The sequence below is a fragment of the Osmerus mordax genome, chromosome 1 (assembly GCF_038355195.1).
Source record: "Osmerus mordax isolate fOsmMor3 chromosome 1, fOsmMor3.pri, whole genome shotgun sequence".
In the NCBI taxonomy this organism is placed as follows: domain Eukaryota; kingdom Metazoa; phylum Chordata; class Actinopteri; order Osmeriformes; family Osmeridae; genus Osmerus; species Osmerus mordax.
Genome location: NC_090050.1, coordinates 22163068 through 22187025, shown reverse-complemented (window position 1 = coordinate 22187025; position 23958 = coordinate 22163068). Strand labels below are relative to the sequence as shown.

The 23958-nt window shown below is 49.4% G+C and overlaps 2 protein-coding genes across 2 annotated transcripts in view; both read right to left on the bottom strand.

Moving 5' to 3' along the window:
* Positions 1 to 6: 6 nt before the first annotated feature.
* manf (mesencephalic astrocyte-derived neurotrophic factor) lies at positions 7 to 2750 on the bottom strand. The gene is made up of 4 exons (XM_067231213.1): positions 2534 to 2750; positions 1902 to 2029; positions 1325 to 1466; positions 7 to 868 (listed from the first exon to the last, which is right to left on the bottom strand). Exons 1-4 carry the CDS (start codon positions 2619 to 2621, stop codon positions 684 to 686), a joined length of 543 nt encoding a protein of 180 aa, XP_067087314.1. The 5' UTR covers positions 2622 to 2750; the 3' UTR covers positions 7 to 683.
* A 4846-nt stretch (positions 2751 to 7596) lies between these two features.
* The window catches only part of dock3 (dedicator of cytokinesis 3), a 63922-nt gene continuing 47560 nt past the window's right edge, over positions 7597 to 23958 (bottom strand). Inside the window, 28 exon segments of the mRNA XM_067234088.1 lie at positions 7597 to 8196; positions 9132 to 9214; positions 10357 to 10476; positions 10646 to 10733; positions 10942 to 11060; positions 11662 to 11743; positions 11855 to 11981; positions 12600 to 12709; positions 13111 to 13227; positions 13426 to 13509; positions 13747 to 13926; positions 14333 to 14419; positions 14699 to 14865; positions 15000 to 15141; positions 15383 to 15487; positions 15619 to 15705; positions 16011 to 16159; positions 16262 to 16355; positions 16458 to 16518; positions 17006 to 17101; positions 17269 to 17295; positions 17911 to 17996; positions 18432 to 18580; positions 18981 to 19039; positions 20802 to 20902; positions 22005 to 22080; positions 22455 to 22549; positions 23728 to 23826. Of these exon segments, the coding sequence (XP_067090189.1) occupies positions 7597 to 8196; positions 9132 to 9214; positions 10357 to 10476; positions 10646 to 10733; positions 10942 to 11060; positions 11662 to 11743; positions 11855 to 11981; positions 12600 to 12709; positions 13111 to 13227; positions 13426 to 13509; positions 13747 to 13926; positions 14333 to 14419; positions 14699 to 14865; positions 15000 to 15141; positions 15383 to 15487; positions 15619 to 15705; positions 16011 to 16159; positions 16262 to 16355; positions 16458 to 16518; positions 17006 to 17101; positions 17269 to 17295; positions 17911 to 17996; positions 18432 to 18580; positions 18981 to 19039; positions 20802 to 20902; positions 22005 to 22080; positions 22455 to 22549; positions 23728 to 23826 (3390 nt within the window).

Below are 23958 nucleotides of genomic sequence, written 5' to 3'. Positions count from 1 at the left end.
AAGACACATTTTTTCAGATTTTAATGAAAAAGTATAGTAGCACAGTTGTAATAAACATTACGGTCTTCCGTGAAAGGTCAATGTGAAAGTTTAATTTAAAGATCTTTTCAAGTCTTGTTAAACTACCTCTCCTCAACTCTAAAACAACAAAAACAAAATCTGTCCCTTCCCAACAAAAACTGACTACTGAAGTCTGGGGTGCAGTCGGGAGAGTTGGCAAAGCTCACTTCATACAAGTCACTTTGATAAAGAAAACCAAACCTGAGATGTCAAATATTAGAAATAATTGAGGTACACTTGATTCTGGTCCCTTTACACGGCAACGTTGCACTTAAGCAACAGAAGTGGCCTTTTGTAAATTGAATATAAATCAAGAGCACCTCAAATACATATGTATTCAACCCAAGTCTGGGACAAATGTGGGGTTCTAGCTAAGCAGCAGAGTGATTTGAAAGTGATGAGCCTGTCAATGGAGTCCCAAGTCCACCCCTGACTGGTACAGTCATGTACCTACTCAAACTCTGGTGGTTCATAAACCGCACAGCGAACATTCCCCACCCAAAATGTTCATGTCCTTGGACCAATGCAGTACAGCCCTCTCCCTCCCCATCCACACACCCATTCCCCCCAAACCAGATCCAATCACTGATAGTCCCATGGTTGGTGGTCCCATGGTCGAGCTTTTACAGTTCCGTCCTTGCTTTGGCAGCATTGGGGGCGTACTTGGGCATGAGTTCGTTGATTTTGCGGATAAAGTCAGACTTCTCTGCGCAGCCTTTGCATGTCTCGCCCCACTCTTCCAGAATCTTCTTGAGGTCCTTCACCTTCAGCTTCTTCAGGTCCACTGTGCTCAGGTCCACCTGTTTGTCTGCAGGTGAGAGAGACGGACTTAACCTTGGACTTGGAAGGGGTTAACAAACGGTTATGGGTCACTTGGCCACTCACCGATTACATTTACATTTTGTCATTTTAGCAGACGCTCTTATCCAGAGCAACTTACAGTAAGTACAGGGACATTCCCCTGAGGCAATTAGGGTGAAGTGCCTTGCCCAAGGACACAACGTCATTTGGCACGGCCAGGAATCAAACTGGCAACCTTCAGATTACTAGCCCGATTCCCTAACCGCTTAGCCACCTGACTCCCCGATTAACAAGTTAATTTGACCGATTGGCCACTAGAAAGCAGTATGAGTTCAGAGTAGAGGAGAGTACTACTTGATTGATTACCAGGGAAAAACTGCACTTACCCAGTGACATTACATTGCCAGTCATGAAAAAAAAACATACAAAAATGACAACATCCTAAATATGGAGGCCTACATACCATATTTGAGTTCACAGATCTGGCTGTCCTTCTTCTTGAGCTTCTCACAGATCTTTTCCACCGGCACGTGGTAACTGAGAGGCTTGGATATCTCGTTGATGATCTTGGTGGCTGCATCACTTGTGGCACCAATGTAGTAACACTGGAAAGGACATTAAAATATATATATATATATATATATATATATATATATATATATATATATATATATATATATATATATATATATATATATATATATATATATATATAAACATCAGCACTTTATCGTTGTAGATATGGTACAATTGTCTCATCTGAGTTGCATATTAGGATACGTTTTGGACTGTGTACAGTAACAAAACATTTTGCCGATACAAAAGATCTTATCTCCCAACCTACATTTTAGTTATCAATGTGCTATTATTCAAAGTTCTCTAAGTTGTGCCCCAGAGTTGTAAGCGCCACATCCAAGTGTTGCTATTGTTGTTAGCTACACTGGCGAGGACAGCACATGACTACGTCTGCCGTATGGGATTTGCTAACATCAACAGCAAAAAAACAAGAATACTGATTAGGTTCTTCATCTGATCCTTACAAATCGGTTGTCCTTCCCCCTAGCATCCTTGCAGCTTTTAACGAGGGCCTTCTCAATGGCTGTGCTGTCAAACTTCACATCTTCTTCTTGAAGCAATTGGTAGAATTTTCCCAGGAAACCGACACAGACTGTAATGAAATATGAGATGTTAATACATTGCATATGTAAATGTGTCCGTCTTTGGAGATATGGCACCTGTGTAGATTCTGAATTTTCCTGAATTATTATATTCATATATAGATTATGAAGAATGAGCTGTAGCTACAAGGTGTTTCCTGTTGATATTTAGCTAGTAGTTGCTAGATGAGTTAGTGCACTGTGCCCGTACTAAGCTACACGAGCTACCACCCAGGAAAGCACCGATAACGGGTTACCTTAAAAGAGTTATATTCTAGCAACTTAAATAGGGATATTGTGAAAGGGAAATTCTTATCCTTAGCAAGCACTAAGCGATCAGGTCACTAAAGATGTATTTAGCTGCAGAGCACGAATTAATCATAAGCTATCAACATTAGCTAATGGTAATAACAAAATTAGAAGACACACTACTGTTATTTACCCAGATAGCTAACAAGTTAGAAAATGTATGTTGATCGCCAACTAGCTAGCTACATAGCTAGCTTCCTACCCACCTTCACAATCTCCTTCTTTCAAAGCATCAGTGCTGCTTGGAACCAAAGTCAGCGCCAGCGCCACCGATAAACCACTTAAACACAACATCTCACGATGACCGAGTAAATCAATGAAGCTAGCTAAAGGTACACGATAAAGAAGATGAACCTACAGGTCATATACATCAGCTAGTGGATGTACTATGCTGACGCCGGTAAGTAAGCACGCAATGTTCTGAATCTGCAAAGCTTCCTGCTGGCCACGTCGTCATTTACTAATATCCTATTGGTTGTAACCTCACGCCTCGCGTACGTCACTCCACGCACTTTCCGCTGATTGGATATTGGAAGACTCCGGGAAGATCGTCGAGTTGGCGCCATTCTATTGGGCAAAATCGACTTCTGCTGGCATTGTAGGAAAGATTTGAATGAAGTTATGTGTATGCCACAAATCCACAATCAATTTATTAGCAATAAATTGGACTGTGCCCGTTTTCAAATCCCGTTCAGCAAATCATATATTTTCTCGTTTGCCAACCTGAAAAACCTATGCTGAAAATGCGGATTAATGTTGAATATGGATCAAGGTATGTTCAATTGGATTCTAGATTCAGGGACTTTCTTTCACTGAAAAAATAACTAATGAAATAATGACAGTTGGAAACAGTATTGAGTCAATAAAACATCTTTAATGTATGGCATTAATTATGAATTCCACAACAAAGCTGTTAAGTGAGTAGGAAAAAGTGTGTATTTACATCTAAAATCCACATCACAGTTTATTCATGCTAACACAATATATACTGTACAATAGATACTTTGAGAGCAAATTGTACAAATGTTTTCATATACCCTTCGTGGGATTTTGTCTTCGAAGCAAAACACACAAAATAACCAAAAATAATTAGGCAAATGAAAGTCACATTTTTTGTATGTTTTTCTCTACTTTTAAAAACACATTTACATCAGAAAGTACAAGGCAGACAATTAATCACAATCTATACAGGTTTTGCTCTTGTTTATCTTTATAAATACACTGTTCGCCCCCCAGGGTTATGTACATATAATTAAAGTTGCCTGCCAAGATGGCATTGAGACCTACATAGATCTCCATCGCAGCTATATCTGCTGTTCTGCCTCTCTTCGGTCACTCTCTCACCAGAACTCTCACCCCAGATCCGGTTCTGTCAGAACGTAGTCGTACAACTTACTAGAACAAACCCAAACCTGCACCTGCACACAGTTCCACATCCGATAAACTCTCCCTCGCAACACAGAAATAATAGAACTATGTCCAAAATGTCAAGAATGTATCAGTATTATGGAGGCAGGTACAGTCGGGCAAGCAGGCGCTGGCTTTAAATAATAAAAAAATAAAAAAAAGGTAAAACCTGCTGTGATTTCAGCATTGGCCATTAGAGGGCATCCAACACTGATGCCATGCAAAATCATACTTTGTTATTCAAATTACATCTGCTTCTATTTTCTCTAACAAATGAACCCTGTGTGAAATAAACTGCAGGCTATGTACAGCTTGCTTTACTACTGGACTCATCCTCACACGGACAAGTGGAGTAGTAGGGACAAATGAGTATCCTAAAAGACATGTCAGTGCATCTTCAAACATAATCTTACATTGTAGTGGGTAGTTGAATTGTCTTCCTCAAACATCTTCTGTGCTACTGCAGTGGATCTATCAAAAAAAAATCTGATTTTTGTCGGAAATGTATTTTTAAAAAGGTACTTTGAGCTCAGTAAAAACATTTAGGGAAACCCATTTTTAAACCGATAACATACATATGTCTTATGTTCATGAAATTCTGGAACTTTGCATAGTTTATTCTCATTAAATGTGGCTTCACTCTGCATATAGTAGGTGTGCTTTCCACTTCTGGGTAGTACATGTTGGGCTGTGACCTGCTCCAGTCCCCATCAGACCTCAGCTGGTAACTCAAACCTTCCTCTTTTTAATCCTCTTACCTCAAGATGGCCCTGAGGGAGTCCACTGCAGGTACAAGTTTGGAGCCTGCAGATGGTATTAAAAGATCCTTTTTTGCTGACTAAATTAAGAGGCATGATTAAATATGAATAATCTCACTGGGCCAGTCCGGAGTCAGACGTGGGTCATGAAGGGATCTAGAATAGTCAAAAGGTGCGCTTGATTTAACCTGACAGCACAATGGAAATACTTCCTTAAATGGAGAGTCTTCATGCAAGGCAAGTTAAATCAAGTGCACCTTAAACTGGGGTCCAGCAGGCCTGGGTGGTACATAGTACATGCAATTTACAATCTCTCTTTTTTTCCACCTTAATCAAACACACAGGTGTGGAGCGCCCACAGACAGCCTGACAGGGTAGCATTGCTTTGACATTATTTCAAGTGTTATAAGTGGTTAAATAAATACACCATATCATAAGTGAGACGTTATATGTTCTCTATCCGCTACACATTAGCATAGGATGAAAACAAATCAAAAATCATTTCAGTTGTTGAATTACAAAAAGAAAGTCCCTCATACAGAGGCATGCATCTACCTGGTCATTTGTACAAGTTTACAGTGTATGTTCCTTCTGTAAGAGAGCAGAGAAATCTTGACAGAGAGCGAGAGAGCACCATCAGAGAGAGAGAGAGATGGTGTTGGAGAAGCTGTGACTGAACACTGTGACCACACAGACCCAGACACACACCGGAAAACTCACTGCTTCACACAACAAGAACATATGGGAACACATGGTCGGGTAGAAGTTATAAAAATGGAATTATTCCAAAAGGAATTTCTCACCATCTCACCATCTTAATAAGGAGGAGAGGAGAGGATGCGTCTACAGAATCAGGAAGCATGGAGCAGTATTGAGAGAGCAGTATTGAGAGAGCAGTATTGAGAGAGCAGTATTGAGAGAGAGAGAGAGAGAGAGAGAGAGAGACACAGGAAAGAATAGTGGACAGCTACAGTCGCTCCCTAACCAGGAAGTGTAGAAACTTAAGATGTTCCAACCAACCAACACCTTTCAACAAGCTCAAAGTTTCAGACCGTTTCAGAAAAGGGGGGAGGGAAGTCAGGTGGCAGAGTGGTGAGGGAATCGGGCTAGTAAATCGAAGGTTGCCAGTTCGATTCCCGGTCATGCCAATTGACGTTGTGTCCTTGGGCAAGGCACTTCACCCTACTTGCCTCGGGGGAATGTCCCTGTACTTACTGTAAGTCGCTCTGGATAAGCGTGTCTGCTAAATGACTAAATGTAAATGTAGATATTTCCAGAAAGAAAGATCCCCAACAGTCTGAGAGAGGAATATGCTAGAAAAAGCTCCTTCTCCATCTCATCTTCCTGACAGCAGGTGGGGCAACCACCTTCATATCAGTGGCCTTGTCCCCGGAACGAACAAACAGGAAGTAAAGTATCAAATCAAAACATAATCTATTTTATGATTATTTTTTGATTTTTTGTATTTTCAAATTGGCTCTCCACTGCCCTTCACTAGACAGTGAGACCACATCCTGGATTCCACAGCTACTAGTGGGCTTCAAGGCAAGTGTCTTGCATATCATATTCATCAACTCTTTCCTCCTTTGCTAAGGATTGCCTTCATATATATTATATCAATACTTTACCATACATTACTGTACACCATACATTTGCAGACATTGGCAGCACTAAAAATATATATATATATATTATATTTGTTCCATCACCCTGACATCAAAAAGAGTTTTATCCCAAGAGAGGTTCATGCTGATATTGCCTTTCCAGATAAGCAAAAATACTGCAGGCTTTGTTGCAAAAGAGAAAACTTTGATGAAGTGTACAGATTCTTCAGCCTGCAGACCATGACAGAGTGAAGCGCTTCATTCTCAAATGAAGCGCTTCATTCACAAGTGTCTGTCTCAGCTAGAATCAGGCTGTCGTAGCATCGTAACCTTCCCTCTGAGTGTCACGGTAACGGCTGAGTTGGGGGATCTGACCAAACACCCCAACAGAACATTTACCGCTAGACCAAAGACATCCACTGAGGTCTATTTGGATATTTGGGCTTGTCGATAGCAGGCGGGGCATATTACCATACGAGTATTGTACCAAACAAGCGCTGCTCTGTGAGGAGAGGAAACTAAGGGAAAAAAAATAGTTACACTTTAAGTATAACCTGACATCTCTGATCAACAGTGACTCAACACTTTCCTCCATTCAACTGTCCATTAACTCTGTGCAGGTGGTAGTCCAGACGCACAACCATTATCTAGTTACCAAATAACCAATCCACCATTCCAGTAGCCTACAGATAATCTATCTAAAGCCCTTTACAACCAGAACCAAACCCACATTGTTTATCCATCTCAGTTCATGTATAGAAAAATAAGTGAGTTGGAAGGTTCTGGTGCCAGGGCATCTGTACTAAAGTGCATCTTCAGTTGAGATGGCAAACTGCAGGTCTTTATCGAATTACAGATCATTAACTGTCGAATCAAACAGCAATCAGTTAACTGATCATCTTTGTGCAATGACCTCTGGTTTTGGCCCTGAACTATGATTCAGCTAGAATCTGTGGCGAGTGAAAAGGTAGCTGTACCGTATCAGTGGAGTATCACAATTTGACACAGATGAACATGAAGTCCAGTATGACATCATTAGAGATGAACATGACGTCCAGTATGACATCATTAGAGATGAACATGACGTCCAGTATGACATCATTAGAGATGAACATGACGTCCAGTATGACATCACTGCCTAGTTTGGTTTAGAAACACTCATTACAAAGACACTTCCTGAACATGTAGTGGGGACACACAGTGATGACAACTGGTTAGGAAACGTAGAGCCTCGCATCTGAAGGACTGGAGGGGCTGGAGGGGACAGGGTGTGGTATGGGGAACAGGGGCGGGGAGTGGGGGACAGAATCTATCACTTAACCCTTTTCGGCCTAACCCTAACCCACCTTCCAACTGCAATTGATAAGGAAGATTCATAAAGTAAATCTCCACAGAGATGAATCAGGTTGACATCCTACAGGTTTGAAGTTCGTTCCCGACGGTGGTGTTCCCCACCCTCGCTCCCAGCTTCACCGTCCCTGACCTGAGCATGTCCTGAGCCTACTCCTCACTGCTGACCCCATGCTCCCACGCCACCTTGGCCTGCTCCTCCTTACCCCCCAGGAGGGGCTGGGAGATCTTGCGGGGCATGGGCCTGGGGGGTGCCGGCGAGGACGGAGGGCACAGGTCCTCCTCGGGGATGCAGCCCTCCCTGAGGTAGGGCTTGGGGGGCAGGGCCGGGGGGGGCTCGTGGTGGTGGTAGAGGGGCGGGTGGGGGTAGTGGAGTTGGAGGGGGCCCTCCTGGGGGACGGTGGCCAGGATGGGGGCCACGCCGCTGGGGGCGGACAGGCTGCGGCAGGGCAGGAGCTTGGCTCCATCCAGAACTTCGGGCTCGGACACGCTGTAGCGCACGGCCAGGTAGGGGGAGGGGGAGTCCAGGTCCTCGCCGTCCGTGGTCCACGTCTGGCTGCTGGGGGCGGAGTCTAGGGTGTCGGTGCGTACGGGCGGCTCGCAGGAGGAAGATGATTGGCCGGCGGGGGCGAAGTTGCTCTCACTGAGTGAAGAGACGCCACTGCTGGCACTGCCAGAGAGGGTGGAGTTACTGCCATCCAGGACGGACTGGGGACTGGTGGGCGAGGCAGGTATAGGGTGCAGGGGAGGCTGGGGAGAGAGAGGAAATACACAGAGAGATAGAGAAAGAGAGAGAGAGAATGAGGGGGAATGAGAGAGAAAATTAGAGCGGGAATGAGAGAAAGAATGAGGGTAGAGCAAAAACAAAAGAAAGAGAGGGGAGAAGAGAGACGTTATGTTACTTCCTGACTGCCTGCTGACAGACAACCTGACTGGCTGTTGGACTGTTGGACTATCTGACTGGCTGTTGGACTATCTGACTGACTGTTGGACTGTTGGACTATCTGACTGACTGTTGGACTGTTGGACTATCTGACTGACTGTTGGACTGTTGGACCATCTGACTGGCTGTTGGACTGTTGGACTATCTGACTGACTGTTGGACTGTTGGACTATCTGACTGGCTGTTGGACTGTTGGACTATCTGACTGGCTGTTGGACTGTTGGACTATCTGACTGGCTGTTGGACTGTTGGACTATCTGACTGGCTGTTGGACTGTTGGACTATCTGACTGACTGTTGGACTGTTGGACTATCTGACTGGCTGTTGGACTGTTGGACTATCTGACTGACTGTTGGACTGTTGGACTATCTGACTGGCTGGCTAGCTTGCAGCAGGAGAGAGAGATGTTAGCACTGGGTGCTGTTACACACAGATGCATTCCCAAAGACAGCAGAAAAGACATGATTAAACTGAAGCAAATGGACAAATGGAAGCACACACACATACACTCAAACATAACCTCTCTCTCCTACTCACTCGCACACACGCATACACACACACGCAAACACACACACGCAAACACACACAGCTCTTATTATCTTGGAAGTCATGGGATGTTTGTAAAGCTTAGACTCCCAGTAGACTGAGGGGACCATGGGAACGAACAGGACACTAGGGGGACAGACAGACAGGCAGGCAGACAGACAGGCTGACGGCTGACTAGCAGAGACTAGGAGGGTACCTTTCTTAAGGAGCGCGCAGGGAGAGCTGGAGGGAGGTCGCTGATCTGGTGGTGGAAAGCATCAAAGTGCATCGAGAAGTGTCCTATTGGGAAGACACAGCAGGACAGACGGGTTGGAGCGAGAGACATCCAGAGAGAGAGAGAGAGAGACACGGGGAGAGAGACATCCAGAGAGAGAGAGAGAGAGACGGGGAGAGAGACATCCAGAGAGAGAGCGACACAGAGAGAGAGAGACATCCAGAGAGAGAGAGAGACACGGAGAGAGAGAGAGACGGTGAGAGAAAGAGAGAGAGACACACACAGAGCGAAAGAGAGCGAGAAAGAGACTGCTGTGTTCAGAGCTCTGATGTAGACGCCCTGCCCAGAGCAAACCCCCGCAGGCTCCAGAGCAGACCTGGCAGCACGTGCAGGGGGGGCGGAGGAGGGGGGGGAGGGAGGAGGGGGGGGAGGGAGGAGGGGGGGGAGGGAGGAGGGGGGGGGAGGAGGGGGGAGGGGGAGGGGGGGGAGGGGGGTGGGAGGAGGGGGGGGGAGAGGATGAGACACAAGGTAGTATGAGAGGGTAAGGGACATCTAAGGTGACATTGGGGGCAGAGGGCACGCTGTATCTCAGAGGGTGAAGACACACACACACACACACCATGTTCACCCCTGCTACTCACCTCCCTCAGAACACCGTTTAGAACGTTCATCCAACAGACCCACGCACGCTTGACACAATCGCAAACACACACACATGAAAGCACACACATACACAATACTGTAGAATCACGTGAACATGAAAGCACACACACACAACGACAGGATTTGACAGCCCGTGGTCACAGCTGCACTAAACGGTGGATTCACAGCAGCCAGGTTGAGGAGACAAACCAACAGAACAACCAGCAGAACTACACAGGCTGCAAATCCTCATCTCTCCTTGGAACGGAAAAAGACCTGCAGGTCGTTTAGACTGGTCCAGCTTCTCACCAGCGTTCTGACAGGTCACTGGGCTTCAATCAGGATCATCACTCATGACCTCTCTAGAGGCCTGGTTACCTACCAACTGTCTACTCTGCTCCCAGGCCAGCCCACACACACACACACACACAAACTCTTTCAGACACTATGGAAAGAGTCCCAGCAGGCCTGGGATCAGGATGTGGTGAGGTACACTAGGTGTCTCTGACACCCAGGGTGTGGTGTCCCAGTGCCACCACTAGAGGGGGCTGTCACGCTCGCTCACCAGGGGGCAGGCTGCGAGGGGGGACCGGGGGGGCCAGGACACTGCCCACGTGGGCCGACAGGAAGGGGAGGGCCTCCCTGGTGCCACTGTCCAGACTCCAGCTGCTGGGCGTGGTCAGGACTGGAGGGAGGGGGGGGGGGAGAGAGGGGGAGAGAGAGGGTGGGAGAGAGAAAGAAGGAGAGAGGGAGATGATTAAGCACATGGGTCCAGTTAGTCTCCAAGATGTCTTCTGCTGTGAGACTAGCTGAAGGACGAAGGTGAAGATGATGAATATGATGATGAAGCTCACCTTTCTCTGCCACTGATAGATTGGGGTCGCTGCATGGCTTGCATGGACCTATCACCTGGTGGAACAACGCTCGCTGGAAATTGGTTGGCTGATGAGATATAGAAATATAATTAAAAGTGGAATGTGTGTGTGTATATTGCCCTACGTGTCCATTGTCAGTGATGTTGGGGTACAATGTGTGTGTGTGTCTCCACCTGGCCGTTCTCGGTGATGTTGGGGTACATGTGTGTGTGTGTGTGTCTCCACCTGGCCGTTCTCGGTGATGTTGGGGTACATGTGTGTGTGTGTGTCTCCACCTGGCCGTTCTCGGTGATGTTGGGGTACATGGCGCTGCTGGGCCTGTCCCGGTGAGGAGGCAGCAGCATGAGCATCTCCCGGTTGTGGCGGAATTTATCAGGGAGAGACGGAGACCCTACTGGAGGAGGAGCACAGGGGGACACGCTTAGAACCAGGGAGAGAGAGGGGGCAGGGGGGAGGGAGAGAGAGAGGGGAGGGGGGAGGGAGAGAGAGAGGGGAGGGGGGAGGGAGAGAGAGAGGGGAGGGGGGAGGGAGAGAGAGAGGGGGGGAGAGGGGGGGAGGGAGGAGGGAGAGAGAGAGGGAGAGGGAGAGAGGGGGAGGGAGAGGGGGGAGGGAGAGGGAGGGAGATAGAGAGAGAGGGGGGAGGGAGAGAGGGAGGGAGAGAGAGAGGGGGGGGAGGAAGGAGGGAGAGAGAGAGGGAGAGAGGGGGAGGGAGGGAGGGAGAGGGGGGAGGGAGAGGGAGGGAGATAGAGAGGGGGGAGGGAAGGAGGGAGAGAGAGAGGGAGAGAGGGGGAGGGAGGGAGAGGGGGGAGGGAGAGGGAGGGAGATAGAGAGAGAGGGGGGAGGGAGGGAGGGAGGGAGGGAGAGAGGGGGGAGGGAGAGAGAGAGAGAGAGAGAGAGAGAGAGGGGGGGGGAGGGAGATACAGAGAAAGAAAGGGAGAGAGAGGAAAGGAAAACAGCGTCCGTGTGTGTGTGACAGCTCCTCCACCGGTCCTTACCTCTGATGCAGGAGGGGGCGGAGTTTATCATCTGTGACGGGGCCGAGTGGGTGGAGCTGAGGCTGGAGGAGGAGGGGCTGGGCTGGAGAAGGACGAGAAGCGACAGGTCAGGAGGTGAGCCCTCGATAAGGAGGCGGGGAAGGTGTCAGTGACGGTGTCAGGGGGCGGCGGGGGTCAGGGGAGGGGAAGGTACCTGCATGCGGTAGAAGTCCTCGGGGTGCTCCAGCACCAGGCCGTCTGTCAGGATGAGCAGGTTCCCCGTTTCACTGGAGGAGTGGGATGACAGAGAGGAGGACGACTGACGCACTGAAGCCAGCAGGCTGATAGGAGGAGGGGAGGTGGGGGGAGGGGAGGGGAGGTGGGGGTGGGTGACACAAGGGAAGGGGGGAGGGTGGGTGGTGGTTGGGTGTGACAGAGGGGAGGAACACAACCAGAGAGTGAGGCAGGCCAGGGGAGGGGGGGGGGAGTGGGTGGAGGGGGTGAAGAGGTGGAGGGAAGAGGGTGAGCAGTGAAGATGGGGTGAGAGACAGCAGAAACACCGTAATGAATGTTGAAGGGAGAGGAGAGAGAGAGAGGAGAGAGAGAGAGAACAGATTTTGACAGAAAATGTGAAGCGAGGTAAGTGAGGAAGAGAGGAATGGATAGGAGTGACTGTGACAAAGGTGAGCAGTTTGAGGGTGTGTGTGGGGGGTGGGGGGGTGGGGGGTGAACTACAGCAAGGGAATCAACAACAACTTGAGCATGTATGTGTGTGTATGTGTGTGTGTGTGTGTATGGTATGCATGTGTATATGTGTGGTATGAGTGATCATGTCAGAGCGTGTGTGTGGTATGCATGTATGTGTGTGTGTGGTAGGCATGTGTGTGTGTGTGGTATGAGTGATCATGACAGAGCGTGTGTGTGGTATGCATGTATGCATGTGTGTGTGTGTGACCGACCTGTGCCTGTGCATGAGTTTGAAGCTCTCGGGGCTCAGGGGGCTGTGGGAGGCCAGGATGCCTCTGGGAGTGCTGCTGCCCGGGCCAGGCTTGTCCACACCTGGCAGACCCTGGACAGCACACACACACACACACACACACATCAACTCTCTCTCCCTGCGCAACATTCTTTCTCCACACAACAGGACTCTGAACACTCTGAATCTGAGTCTAGGAGAGTAATACTTTCTACTTGTTGGCTTATTCACATCTCAGAAAGCTGAATATGAGATACAGAGAGAGAGAGAGAGAGAGAGAGAGAGAGGGAGAGGGGGAGAGAGAGAGAAAGAGAGAGAGAGAGAGAGAGAGGGGGAGAGAGAGAGAGAGAGAGAGAGAGAGAGAGAGAGAGAGAGAGAGAGAGAGAGGGAGGGAGAGAGAGAGAGAGGGAGAAAGAGAGAGGGAGAGAGAGAGGGAGGGAGAGAGAGAGAGGGAGAGAGAGAGAGGGAGAGAGAGCTCTTCATCCAACACTCACGTGGAACAGGCTGCTCCTCATGACCTGGAACTGATCTATCAGCTTCTTGTGCAGGGGACGCATTTCTGGGTGCACCAGCTTCTCATGAACAGCCAGACCCACTCCCAGGATGTGAACCTACACACACGCACAGAGAGGATGATGTTTGTGTGCGAGGAGACAGACTGAGTCTTCAGTCTTAGCTGGACACACACCGCCTTGTGAGGTTTTGAAGCTGACACTAGGTTTTAATCCTGCTTGGTGTAAATGAATAACGTGTCCTTAAAGACAGGAGGACGTGAGTGCAGGTGTGGAGGAGACGAGAAGGTGTCTGACCTGCTCCTGCATCAGGTCCTTCAGCTGGGTGATCTTCTCTGTGTCCTCAGGGTGACTGGAGATGTACTCCTTATCGAAGAACGCCTGGAGAACCAGACGACCACAACACTAAGAGATTACCCCTCACACACACCCTTCACCCTCACACACACCCTCCCATCACCCTCAAATACGGTCCAAATACACATCGTAACAGCATGTGTTCACACACTTCCTAGGTCTGCTCTACTTGTCTGAGAAAAAAAAGCTATTTTAGCGACTCAGTAAAGCAGGGTCCAGCTCCAGTATCCCACAATCCCCCCCCCCCCCCGCCCTCCTCACTTCCTGGTAGCGGGCGATGCCTCCGTTGACGGCGGCGTCGATGACCCCGTTCAGACACATGCTGAGCAGGTTGATGTTGCCATGGAGCTGCTTGTGCTGGTACTGGCTGATGAGCGTACGCAGCTCGTGGTTCTTGTTCTCCACCACGTAGATGGCGTTCTCCAGGGGACTCACCTCCACCTGCACACAGGGGAGGAGAGGGAACCACACACACCTCAGCACCTGTCTCTGACGTGTGTTTGGTTGAGAACACATCATCAGAGCATCGGTGGAGGGAGCCTGAGAAGGAACAAGCGCTTTGCTTGACACACCATGAAACACGACAATAAATGACTTTGATGTCTTCTCGGATGGCTGAGCGGTTAGGGAGTCGGGCTATTAATCAGAAGGTTGCCGGTTCGATTCCAGGCCGTGCAAAATGACGTTGTGTCCTTGGGCAAGGCACTTCAACCTACGTGCCTCGGGGAGAATGTCCCTGTACTTACTGTAAGTCGCTCTGGATAAGAGTATCTGCTAAATGTCTAAATGTAAATGTAATGTAATGTTCTCTGTTGTAATTGTATGGGACACAGAAACGGATGCCCACCAGTTCTCTCCTCTCCACCTGGAACCAGCGGGAGATGCCGGGCAGGGGGTGCGTCAGGATGAGGGTGGTTCTCTCAATCCACAAGCTCTGTGAAGAGAAGGTCCAGAGATTAACGCAACAGCCAGCCCGCACTCAGAACACTCACCTGCTGCCCACACCACCACGAGTCAGCAGCTTCACTGCATTAGGAAGTCCATGTTGATGATGCACTGTACAGAATGAGGGATGGTTGCATTGCAGGGGGGTCCTGAAATCATTAGCTATACGCCGATCCTAACTTTTTTGGACCCCCCAGATCCTGACTAGATGAGAAACGTTCAGCAGGACTGAGGAGCGTGAGGGGAATGTGCCGGAAGGCCGCCCGACCTTGAACTCGTTCTCTCTGTCCTTGGAGCCCTTGTGGAAGGGCCGGTCGTAACGGAAGCGGCGCACGTTGTTGACCCGGTAGAAGCTCTTGATCCGGTCGGGGACGCGGTCCATCTGGAGAACGTTCACGCTCTCCGGTACCGGCGTCACCGCATATATCTGGAGGTCTGGAGGGGGGTCGTTAGGGAACACACACACGTGCCAATGACAAGACAATCTGTCCTCATACAAGCCAGTCACACATACATAAGTGGACTAAACACACACTAACTCTAACACTTGTTGTTCTTGGCAAGGATACACTGAGCATCGCACTGTAAGATGGCTTCATCCGGCTGGTTGGGATGCTGCATGGCAATGGCTTGTGGGAATTCTCCCAGCATCCTTTGCTGGAAGGCCTCCAGTCTCTCGTAATCGTGACCCCGGCAGACAAACTCCTTGTTCTGTTAGGAGAACCCCCCCCCCCAGATGGAACCAGCTCAGACACAGAACATCAGCTCCTCTAAGGCTCACTAACTCATCATCCGTAAACCGTAAACCACCAAAACAAACCTCGGAAATCTGGACTAATTTTGTGATTTACAGTCCCAGTAGCATAAGAGCCTTCTCAGGGTGTGTCTGAGGCGTGTCTGAGGCGTGTCTGAGGCGTGTCTGAGGACAGACGCAGCAGGAGACAACACTCACCCTGAGGAAGAAGGGGAACTTGCGTCCGTAGAAGCCCACCCTGAAGAACTCCGGCTCCAGACGCTGCTGCTCCATGATGTTGTCGTAGTACGCTGCCTCCATTTTCTACCCAACACCACACAGGGAGAGGAGGACAGTACAGTGGATTACAGCAGAGTAGACTACATGATACTGTAGTGTATTATTGCACTGAACACGGGACAGGAGACTGGAGGGTGTTATGGTCTACAGCTTACCCGGATCCAGCTCAGGCTCTGGTAGTCATACAGAGTCTCATACTGAAAGGCCAGCTCCCTACACAGGGGGATCCCATACTCCCAACACTGAGGAGAACACACACACACACAGACGCACACACACACACACACACAGATGCACACGCACACACACACACACACACAGATGCACACGCACAGATACACACACACACAGATGCACACGCACACGCACACACACACACAGAGATGCACACGCACAGATACACACAGAGACACACATAAACCTTGGTTTAGTCATCCATGTCACATATGATGTATATCTAGGTCTGACTAGCTGGTGTGCAGAAAGGAGACTCACTAAGTGACTAACCTGCTCGTTAAGCTGCTAGTTACTCAAACCTCAAGCTCACCTTGCCCTTGTTGAAGTAGTGGATGACCTTGCGGCAGAGGCCCTCCTTGCGGTGCCACTCGCTCTGGGCGGGGTAGTGGAGGAACTCCCTGAGGGGCCGGTCCTCCCAGTGCAACAGCTCCCAGTACAGCAGCAGGGTGAAGGCAGCCTCTGCACGCACACACGCACACACACAATCTGCTATTACGAGTGCAAATGTGTGTGTGCGTATGTATGTGTGTGTGCGTGTGTGTGTGTGTGCGTGCGTTGTACCTGTGTAGTTCTCCGCCTGCAGGTGCATGTCACACAGCTTGTGGATGTAGCGGATGTACATCTCCTCCTTGTTGATCTCTGACTTGTAGAAGTTCTACACAAGCACAAACACGACAAGCTCAAACACGGTCAGCCCAGACCGGAGAGACACGCAGAGAGAGATAGCGAGCACAGAGGCATCTGGTGGGGCTCTCACCAGGAGGTTGACTGTGCAGCCGACCTTCTTGTTCTCCGTCTCGTCTCCTTTCATGCAGTCCCTGTGCGAGGCAGACAAGACAGGCACAGGTTAGCCTTCTTCATTTACATTTACATTTACATTTAGTCATTTAGCAGACGCTCTTATCCAGAGCGACTTACAGTAAGTACAGGGACATTCCCCCCGAGGCAAGTAGGGTGAAGTGCCTTGCCCAAGGACACAACGTAATTTGACTCGGCCGGGAATCGAACTGGCAACCTTCAGATTACTAGCCCGACTCCCTCACCGCTCAGCCATCTGACTCCCATTTAACTGACTAAACATCTTAATTTTAGAGAAGCTGGGAGCAGATTCATAATGGTTTAGTTATGGTAAATGGACTGCAGTTGGCCTTGTATACTGGGGTCATACACCCTTAAGCCTCCTGTTTTCTAACTTTCAAAAGGTCAACAAATTCCGCTGACAGGTTTAAGGTACTGAGACTGCAGGTGACATAAAGGTGACGTAGCCAGTCTCTGCGAGTACCAGACTTGTAGTCCTTTACCTACCTGTAGTCCAGAAGTCGCTCCATCAGTCTGGTAACCGAGGTAACGAAGGAGATGCCTGTCTCTCTCCACGTCTCCTGTTCAATCTTCTCCAGCAGGCTGTGAGGTACACACACACAACCTCAAACTCGTAATCTCTTACACATTATCTCAACCATATAAATGCAAATGTCCCGGCAAAAGTACAACCGTTTAATCTGAGGCTGTCCATAGTTAGTAGCACTTGCCAGAGAAAGAGAGAGCCAGAAAGCAGAATGTTATCTTACCTGGGGTAGGGCCCAAAGAGCTGGGTGCTAATCCCGCAGCAGAAAGCAGAGACAACAGTCCCAGTTATAACAGGAGTTAGGAGGACAGACACAAACTGAAGCCGCATGGCTCAACTGATGTAGAGGGAAAGATAGGAATGGGAGCAGGTATGTGTGTGAGAGAGAGAGAGTGTATGTGTGTGTGTGTGTTGTGTGTGAGAGTGTTAGGAAGGACATGTGTGTGTGTGTGTGTGTGTTAGGAAGGACATGTGTGTGTGTGTGTGTGTTAGTGTGTGTGTTAGGAAGGACATGTGTGTGTGTGTGTGTTAGGAAGGACATGTGTGTGTGTGTGTGTGTGTTAGGAAGGACAAGTGTGTGTGTGTGTGTTAGTGTGTGTGTTAGGAAGGACATGTGTGTGTGTTAGTGTGTGTGTGTGTCAGGGAGGACATAGTTGTGTGTGTTAGTGTGTGTGTGTGTGTGTTAGGGAGGACATAGTTGTGTGTGTTAGTGTGTGTGTGTTAGGGAGGACATGTGTGTGTGTTAGTGTGTGTGTGTGTTAGGGAGGACATGTGTGTATGTGTTAGTGTGTGTGTGTGTGTTAGGAAGGACATGTGTGTGTGCGTTAGTGTATTAGCATCAGCTGTGGTTCAGTCCTTCACTTACAGCAGGCTGAAGAGCTCTCTGTAGTTCTCATCCCCTTTCCCCTCAGAAACCAGGCTGTCCAACTTGTCTATCAGCTCTGCCTCCACCTGGTGCACACACACACACGCACACACACGCACACACACACACACACACACACACACACACACACAAAAGGGTCTCTTTAGAGAACAGGTTTCAAGTCAACTATGATTGACCGACCAACCACCTGAACACAAAACTAACCGCTACAAATGATGTGTCGTTTTCAGAATGCAAGCAGACAGCGTTCAGACAGGTTACGCCCCAGTCTAAGATGAAATGCTTGGAGAGTAATTCACAGTCACCAGCTGACCCTTGACCCGTGTTCAGCTTTTCTTCATGACACACATCTTCCAGCCTGGCAGTGCTGCTGTAGACAGAGCTTACATCCTCTTAATCTCTGACCCCCTAGTTCTTAACCCCTGACCCCCGACCCGTCTGAAGTTGCAGTTACAGTCACACACAACCACCTGACAGCACCCTGAACCTCGACCCCCGACCTGTTTGAAGTTGCCGTTCTTCCTCTGCTCCCAGTCCATCATGTCGTGGAAGATGGGGATCATGATGTTCCTGACCTCCGCCTGGGGCACCAGGGTCACCCCCAGGAACGGGCCAATCATGCCTGGGATGAAGTGGATCTTGTTCTCACCTGCAGCCAATCGCAAAACCCCGTTTCAGACAACACACATTTATAGTTTACATAGTGTATGTCTCCTGTATATTTACTAGGTGAAACACAAGAGTGTAAAGACTGTTGATTTTTCAGAGTATTTCTCTCTGTTTTGTAATATTTCTTGCAGCCTATTGATGGCAGTATTGCTGCAATATTGAGACACACACATACAGTACATACATATATATATATATAATGTTTTTTTTTTTACTTGGGATAGTGCTGGATACATTAAATCATAAAAGGGACAGAAAGGCCTTAGGCATTTTATAATTTTAATTTCTTCATGGTTTTAAGGTCACGGCTGCAGTTTTTTTTTTGCTTCAACAGTCAAAAGAGTCAGTGTGTGGGGCATGTAGGGAGCTGTAGTTCTCACCAAGGTTCTGCCACATGCTGAACAGCTCGTAGGCCATCATCACTCTCATGTCACCGTACCTACAGGTGACAAGAACACATGCATGATGGAACACACACACACTGTGTACTGGAGAGCGATGAAGGGGATTACAAAGTCTCGTTAGTCTTGAGGACTAAATCACAACGTGTGGCACCTCAAGTCACGTTCCAGAAGATAAAATGCAAACAAACATCTAAATAAATACCCCTTCTTGTTCCAGGGGCTTTTGTCTAGCTCAGAACCAGGGGATTGTAATGACCTGCATTTTTCTTTTCTTCATGATCGTGAGATGTTCATTGTCTTCATCATTTTGGGGGGACTGGTTTCTCAGTAGCTGTCTGGGTTTCTCTAGGGCTTTACCTTACGAACATGAAGAGTCTTCTTCAGCATCTTGTCTACTATGAATGCAGCACACTATCATCTTTCTATTTTTGTTTGCGTGTATACCTCTGGGTACCGAGCATATATATACAGATTGTGAACCTTTGTGTGTACATGAAGGCATTGATTTCACATGACATACTCGGCGCGGTCGGTTTACAACACGACAGTTCACAGCCAGATAGCGGCCTTGAAGTCTGCAGATTCCAGGAAGATACACAAGGAAGAGGGAGCTTGAGGAGGGAGATGTGTGCCAGATGTGTGCGTGCTCTCTTGAAAAATAAATAATCCCTGCGGCTACGTTACTGAAGGTAATCTGAGATTTGGGCGTGTGAGGATTATTGCCTGGATTGGCCCCAGCAGGAAGGGTGTGTGATTAAGACCCCCCTGCCAGGCCAGGACACACACACGAGTCACCACACACACACACACACGCACACACACACGCACACACACACACCAGAAGACTCACATATGCATGCACACTAAAAGACACTCACACACACACTCATCCAGCTAATGTGTTCTGAGGGGTTTGAAACATGTACAGGCTTGGGACATGAGACAGAGTGAGCCCTTCAACACGCAGCATGAACCACTCATCTGATCCACTCATCTGATCCACTCATCTGAACCAGCTCTCAATCCTGGAGATACAGGAACCACGCATTAGACCTGCTAGGGCCAGACACATGTTCCTCAGACACGTTCCACAGATACATGTTCCTCATATTCCTCAGACACATGTTCCACATGTTCCTCAGACACATGTTCCTCATATTCCTCAGACACATATGGCATGACCGGGAATCGAACTGGCAACCTTCGGATTACTAGCCCGATTCCCTCACCACTCAGCCACCTGACTCCCATGTTCCACATGTTCCTCGTGTTTCTCAGACACATGTTCCTCAGACACATGTTCCTCATATTCCTCATATTCCTCAGACACATATTCCACATGTTCCTCATGTTCCTCAGACACATGTTCCTCATGTTCCTCATATTCCTCAGACACATATTCCACATGTTCCTCAGACACATGTTCCACATGTTCCTCAGACACGTTCCACACGTTCCTCAGATACATGGTGTGTGTTGGTGTGTGTATACGGTCACGGTGGCTGATAGAACGGTGACAGCAGTCGCCCAGGTTGAAACGTTCATCTGCTGATGGACACAGCCTTGGAGGAATCAGTTGGGAGTGGGAGTCAGGTGGCTGAGCGGTTAGGGAATTGGGCTAGTCATCCAAAGGTTGCTGGTTCGATTCCCGACCGTGCAAAATGACGTTGTCCCTTTACTTACTGTAAGTCGCTCTGGATAAGAGCGTCTGCTAAATGACTAAATATAAATGTAAGAATCTGCTATGACGGGGCAAAGCATGCAGTATTTATGTGTGTATGTGTGTGTATGTCTTACTTGTCCAACACTTTCTTCCTCTTGGCAGCAGTGAGAGTCTCCAGCTGCAGACTGGGCTGGTTGATGTAGAGCACAGCCAGACTGAAGTACGAGTTCCATACCTGGACACACACACACACACTTTATGTCACATATACTGTTCATGCCAACCAGTTAACGAGCAACAAATAATAATAGATTGTGGTAGATCCCTCCTCCCAGTAGATCAATCTTTCCATTCTCCACCCTCCACCTCTCCTCCACCCTCCTCCATCCACCTCTCCTCCACCCTCCTCCCTCCACCTCTCCTCCACCTCTCCTCCCTCCACCTCTCCTCCACCCTCCTCCCTCCACCTCTCCTCCACCCTCCTCCCTCAACCTCTCCTCCACCCTCTTCCCCCAACCTCTCCTCCACCCTCCTCCCTCCACCTCTCCTCCACCCTCCTTCCTCAACCTCTCCTCCACCCTCCTCCCTCAACCTCTCCGACAACCTTGTTTCATTATTCATGTCATTTATCCTTCATAGGGCAAATCTCTCTGGCAAGCACAGCCATCTGTCTGTCAGCCTGTGGAGTGTGTGTGTGTGATATTGTGTGTGTGTGTCCGCGCGTGTTTGTTTTGTTCGCGTGAATGTGTGTGTGTATGTGAGTGTTTCAGAGAGAGAGAAAGAAAAATGTAGGTAATACAGAAGGAGATGTGTGTGTGCAGGGTGTGTGCTTAAGGGAGAGACAGAGAGAAAAGAGAGAGACAGGAAGAGATAGATATGCAGAGACAGAGAGAAAGAGAAAGGCAGAAACAGAGAGAGGCAGAGAGACAGAGGGAGAGAGAGAGAGAGAGAGAGAGAGAGAGAGAGAGAGAGAGAGAGACAGACAGACAGACAGACAGAGGGAGAGAGAGAGAGAGGTAGAGAGAGACAGACAGAGAGAGACAGAGAGAGAGAGAGGCAGAGAGAGACAGAGAGAGGGAAAGAAAGAGAGAGGCAGAGAGAGACGGACAGAGGGAGAGAGAGAGAGGCAGGCCTCATTAGGGCTGGATTAGAGAACGCTGGGTGGTGAGCTGCAGGGTTCTCTACTGCCTCGGCTGATGGGTGGAGAGAAGCAGCAGGGCGGGGCTTGTGCCTGCAGAGCGAGCTGTGTGATGGGCGGGGCTTGTGCCCGCAGAGACAGCTGTGTGATTGGCAGGGCTTGTGCCAGTCGTGTGTCACCCTCCGTCAAAGTCACGCACCTTGAAGTCAAAGTCAGCGTCGGTGAAGTTCTTATGCAGGGCGGGGGAGAGATACTGTGCCGTCGTCACGATAATGCTACACACACACACACGCAGAACACACACAACAACGTATGTTAGCAAAGATAAATGTTGAAGCTTTTGAGTGGTTTTGGCATGACTTGAATAGATTTTGTGTTCTTCAGTCTGTCATACTGTCATACTGCTTTTTTTGTAGGAACAGAGAGGGTTAGAGGATGGGAGGCACCGGAAAAAAAGAGTAGAAAGGAATAGAGCACAGCAGAATAGAACAGAACATCACATAATTTAATAGAACACAATAGAATAGAAGGGACAAGACTACAATAGAACAGAACAAAATAAAACAGGACAGGACACAGCAGAACAGGACAGAACAGGACAGAACAGGACAAAACAGGACAGAACAGGACAGAAAAGGAGCAGACGTACTTGCTGGTGAGCAGCCTCATCACGTTCCAGTCTCGGGGGAAGATGCTGATCTTCATCAGGTTTCTGAACACACACAGGATCTTCAGCAGGAACTCCTGTGGAGAGACGAGGAGGGGCGTGAGGACGTCAGGAGAGACAAGGAGGGGCGTGAGGACGTCAGGAGGGACGAGGAAGGGCGTGAGGACGTCAAGAGAGACGAGGAGGGGCGTGAGGACGTCAGGAGAGACGAGGAGGGGCGTGAGGATGTCAGGAGGGACGAGGAGGGGCGTGAGGATGTCAGGAGGGACGAGGAGGGGCGTGAGGACGTCAGGAGAGACGAGGAGGGGCGTGAGGACATCAGGAGAGACGAGGAGGGGCGTGAGGATGTCAGGAGGGACGAGGAGGGGCGTGAGGATGTCAGGAGGGACGAGGAGGGGCATGAGGACGTCAGGAGAGACGAGGAGGGGCGTGAGGACGTCAGGAGAGACGAGGAGGGGCGTGAGGACGTCAGGAGAGACGAAGAGGGGCGTGAAGACATCAGGAGAGACGAAGAGGGGCGTGAGGACGTCAGGAAGGACGAGGAGGGGCGTGAGGACGTCAGGAGAGACGAGGAGGGGCGCGAGAACGTCAGGAGGGACGAGGAGGGGCGTGAGGATGTCAGGAGGGACGAGGAGGGGCATGAGGACGTCAGGAGAGACGAGGAGGGGCGTGAGGACATCAGGAGAGACGAGGAGGGGCGTGAGGATGTCAGGAGGGACGAGGAGGGGCGTGAGGATGTCAGGAGGGACGAGGAGGGGCATGAGGACGTCAGGAGAGACGAGGAGGGGCATCAGGACGTCAGGAGAGACGAGGAGGGGCGTGAGGACGTCAGGAGGGACGAGGAGGGGCGTGAGGACGTCAGGAGAGACGTGAGGACGTCAGGAGGGACGAGGAGGGGCGTGAGGACGTCAGGAGGGACGAGGAGGGGCGTGAGGACGTCAGGAGGGACGAGGAGGGGCGTGAGGACGTCAGGAGAGACGTGAGGACGTCAGGAGGGACGAGGAGGGGCGTGAGGACGTCAGGAGGGACGAGGAGGGGCGTAAGGTCGGCTCCGTCAGGACACCACGTTGGCAGGCGGCTTTGTTTTGCTCATCCTTTACAGATGAGTGTGTGATTGCGTGAGTGTGTGTGAGAGCATGGGTGGGTAAGTGTGAAGGTGTGCATGTGTTCACGCGCGTCAAGAGCATGTGTGGGTTAGTGTGTGTGAGCGTGTGTGTGAGTGTGTGTCTGGGTGTGTGTGTATGAGCCAGTTAACCTTGAGCTCCTCTTTGCTCTGGAAGTTGTCCAGCAGGTGCTGGAAGTGGACGTCTGTCATCTGGCGAAGCAGAGACAGGAGGCAGGACACATACTCTCCCTGCCAAAGAGAACCCGGGGTACAGTTAGCCAATCACATGGCCCCAGGAACCACCCCACCACCAATCAAAACACGTACAGATGAGGAAAACAAAGATGGCGGAAGAGATGGTTTGAGAGGATTGATATCAGG

Bases quoted from the DNA above. Each gene is read 5' to 3' on its own strand.
- manf (XM_067231213.1), bottom strand. From the start codon at position 2,621: ATGTTGTGTTTAAGTGGTTTATCGGTGGCGCTGGCGCTGACTTTGGTT. The intron at 2,030-2,533 runs GTGGGTAGGAAG...ATTTCATTACAG, and splicing joins GAAAGAAGGAGATTGTGAAG to TCTGTGTCGGTTTCCTGGGA. The intron at 1,467-1,901 runs GTAAGGATCAGA...TGTCCTTTCCAG, and splicing joins GGGGGAAGGACAACCGATTT to TGTTACTACATTGGTGCCAC.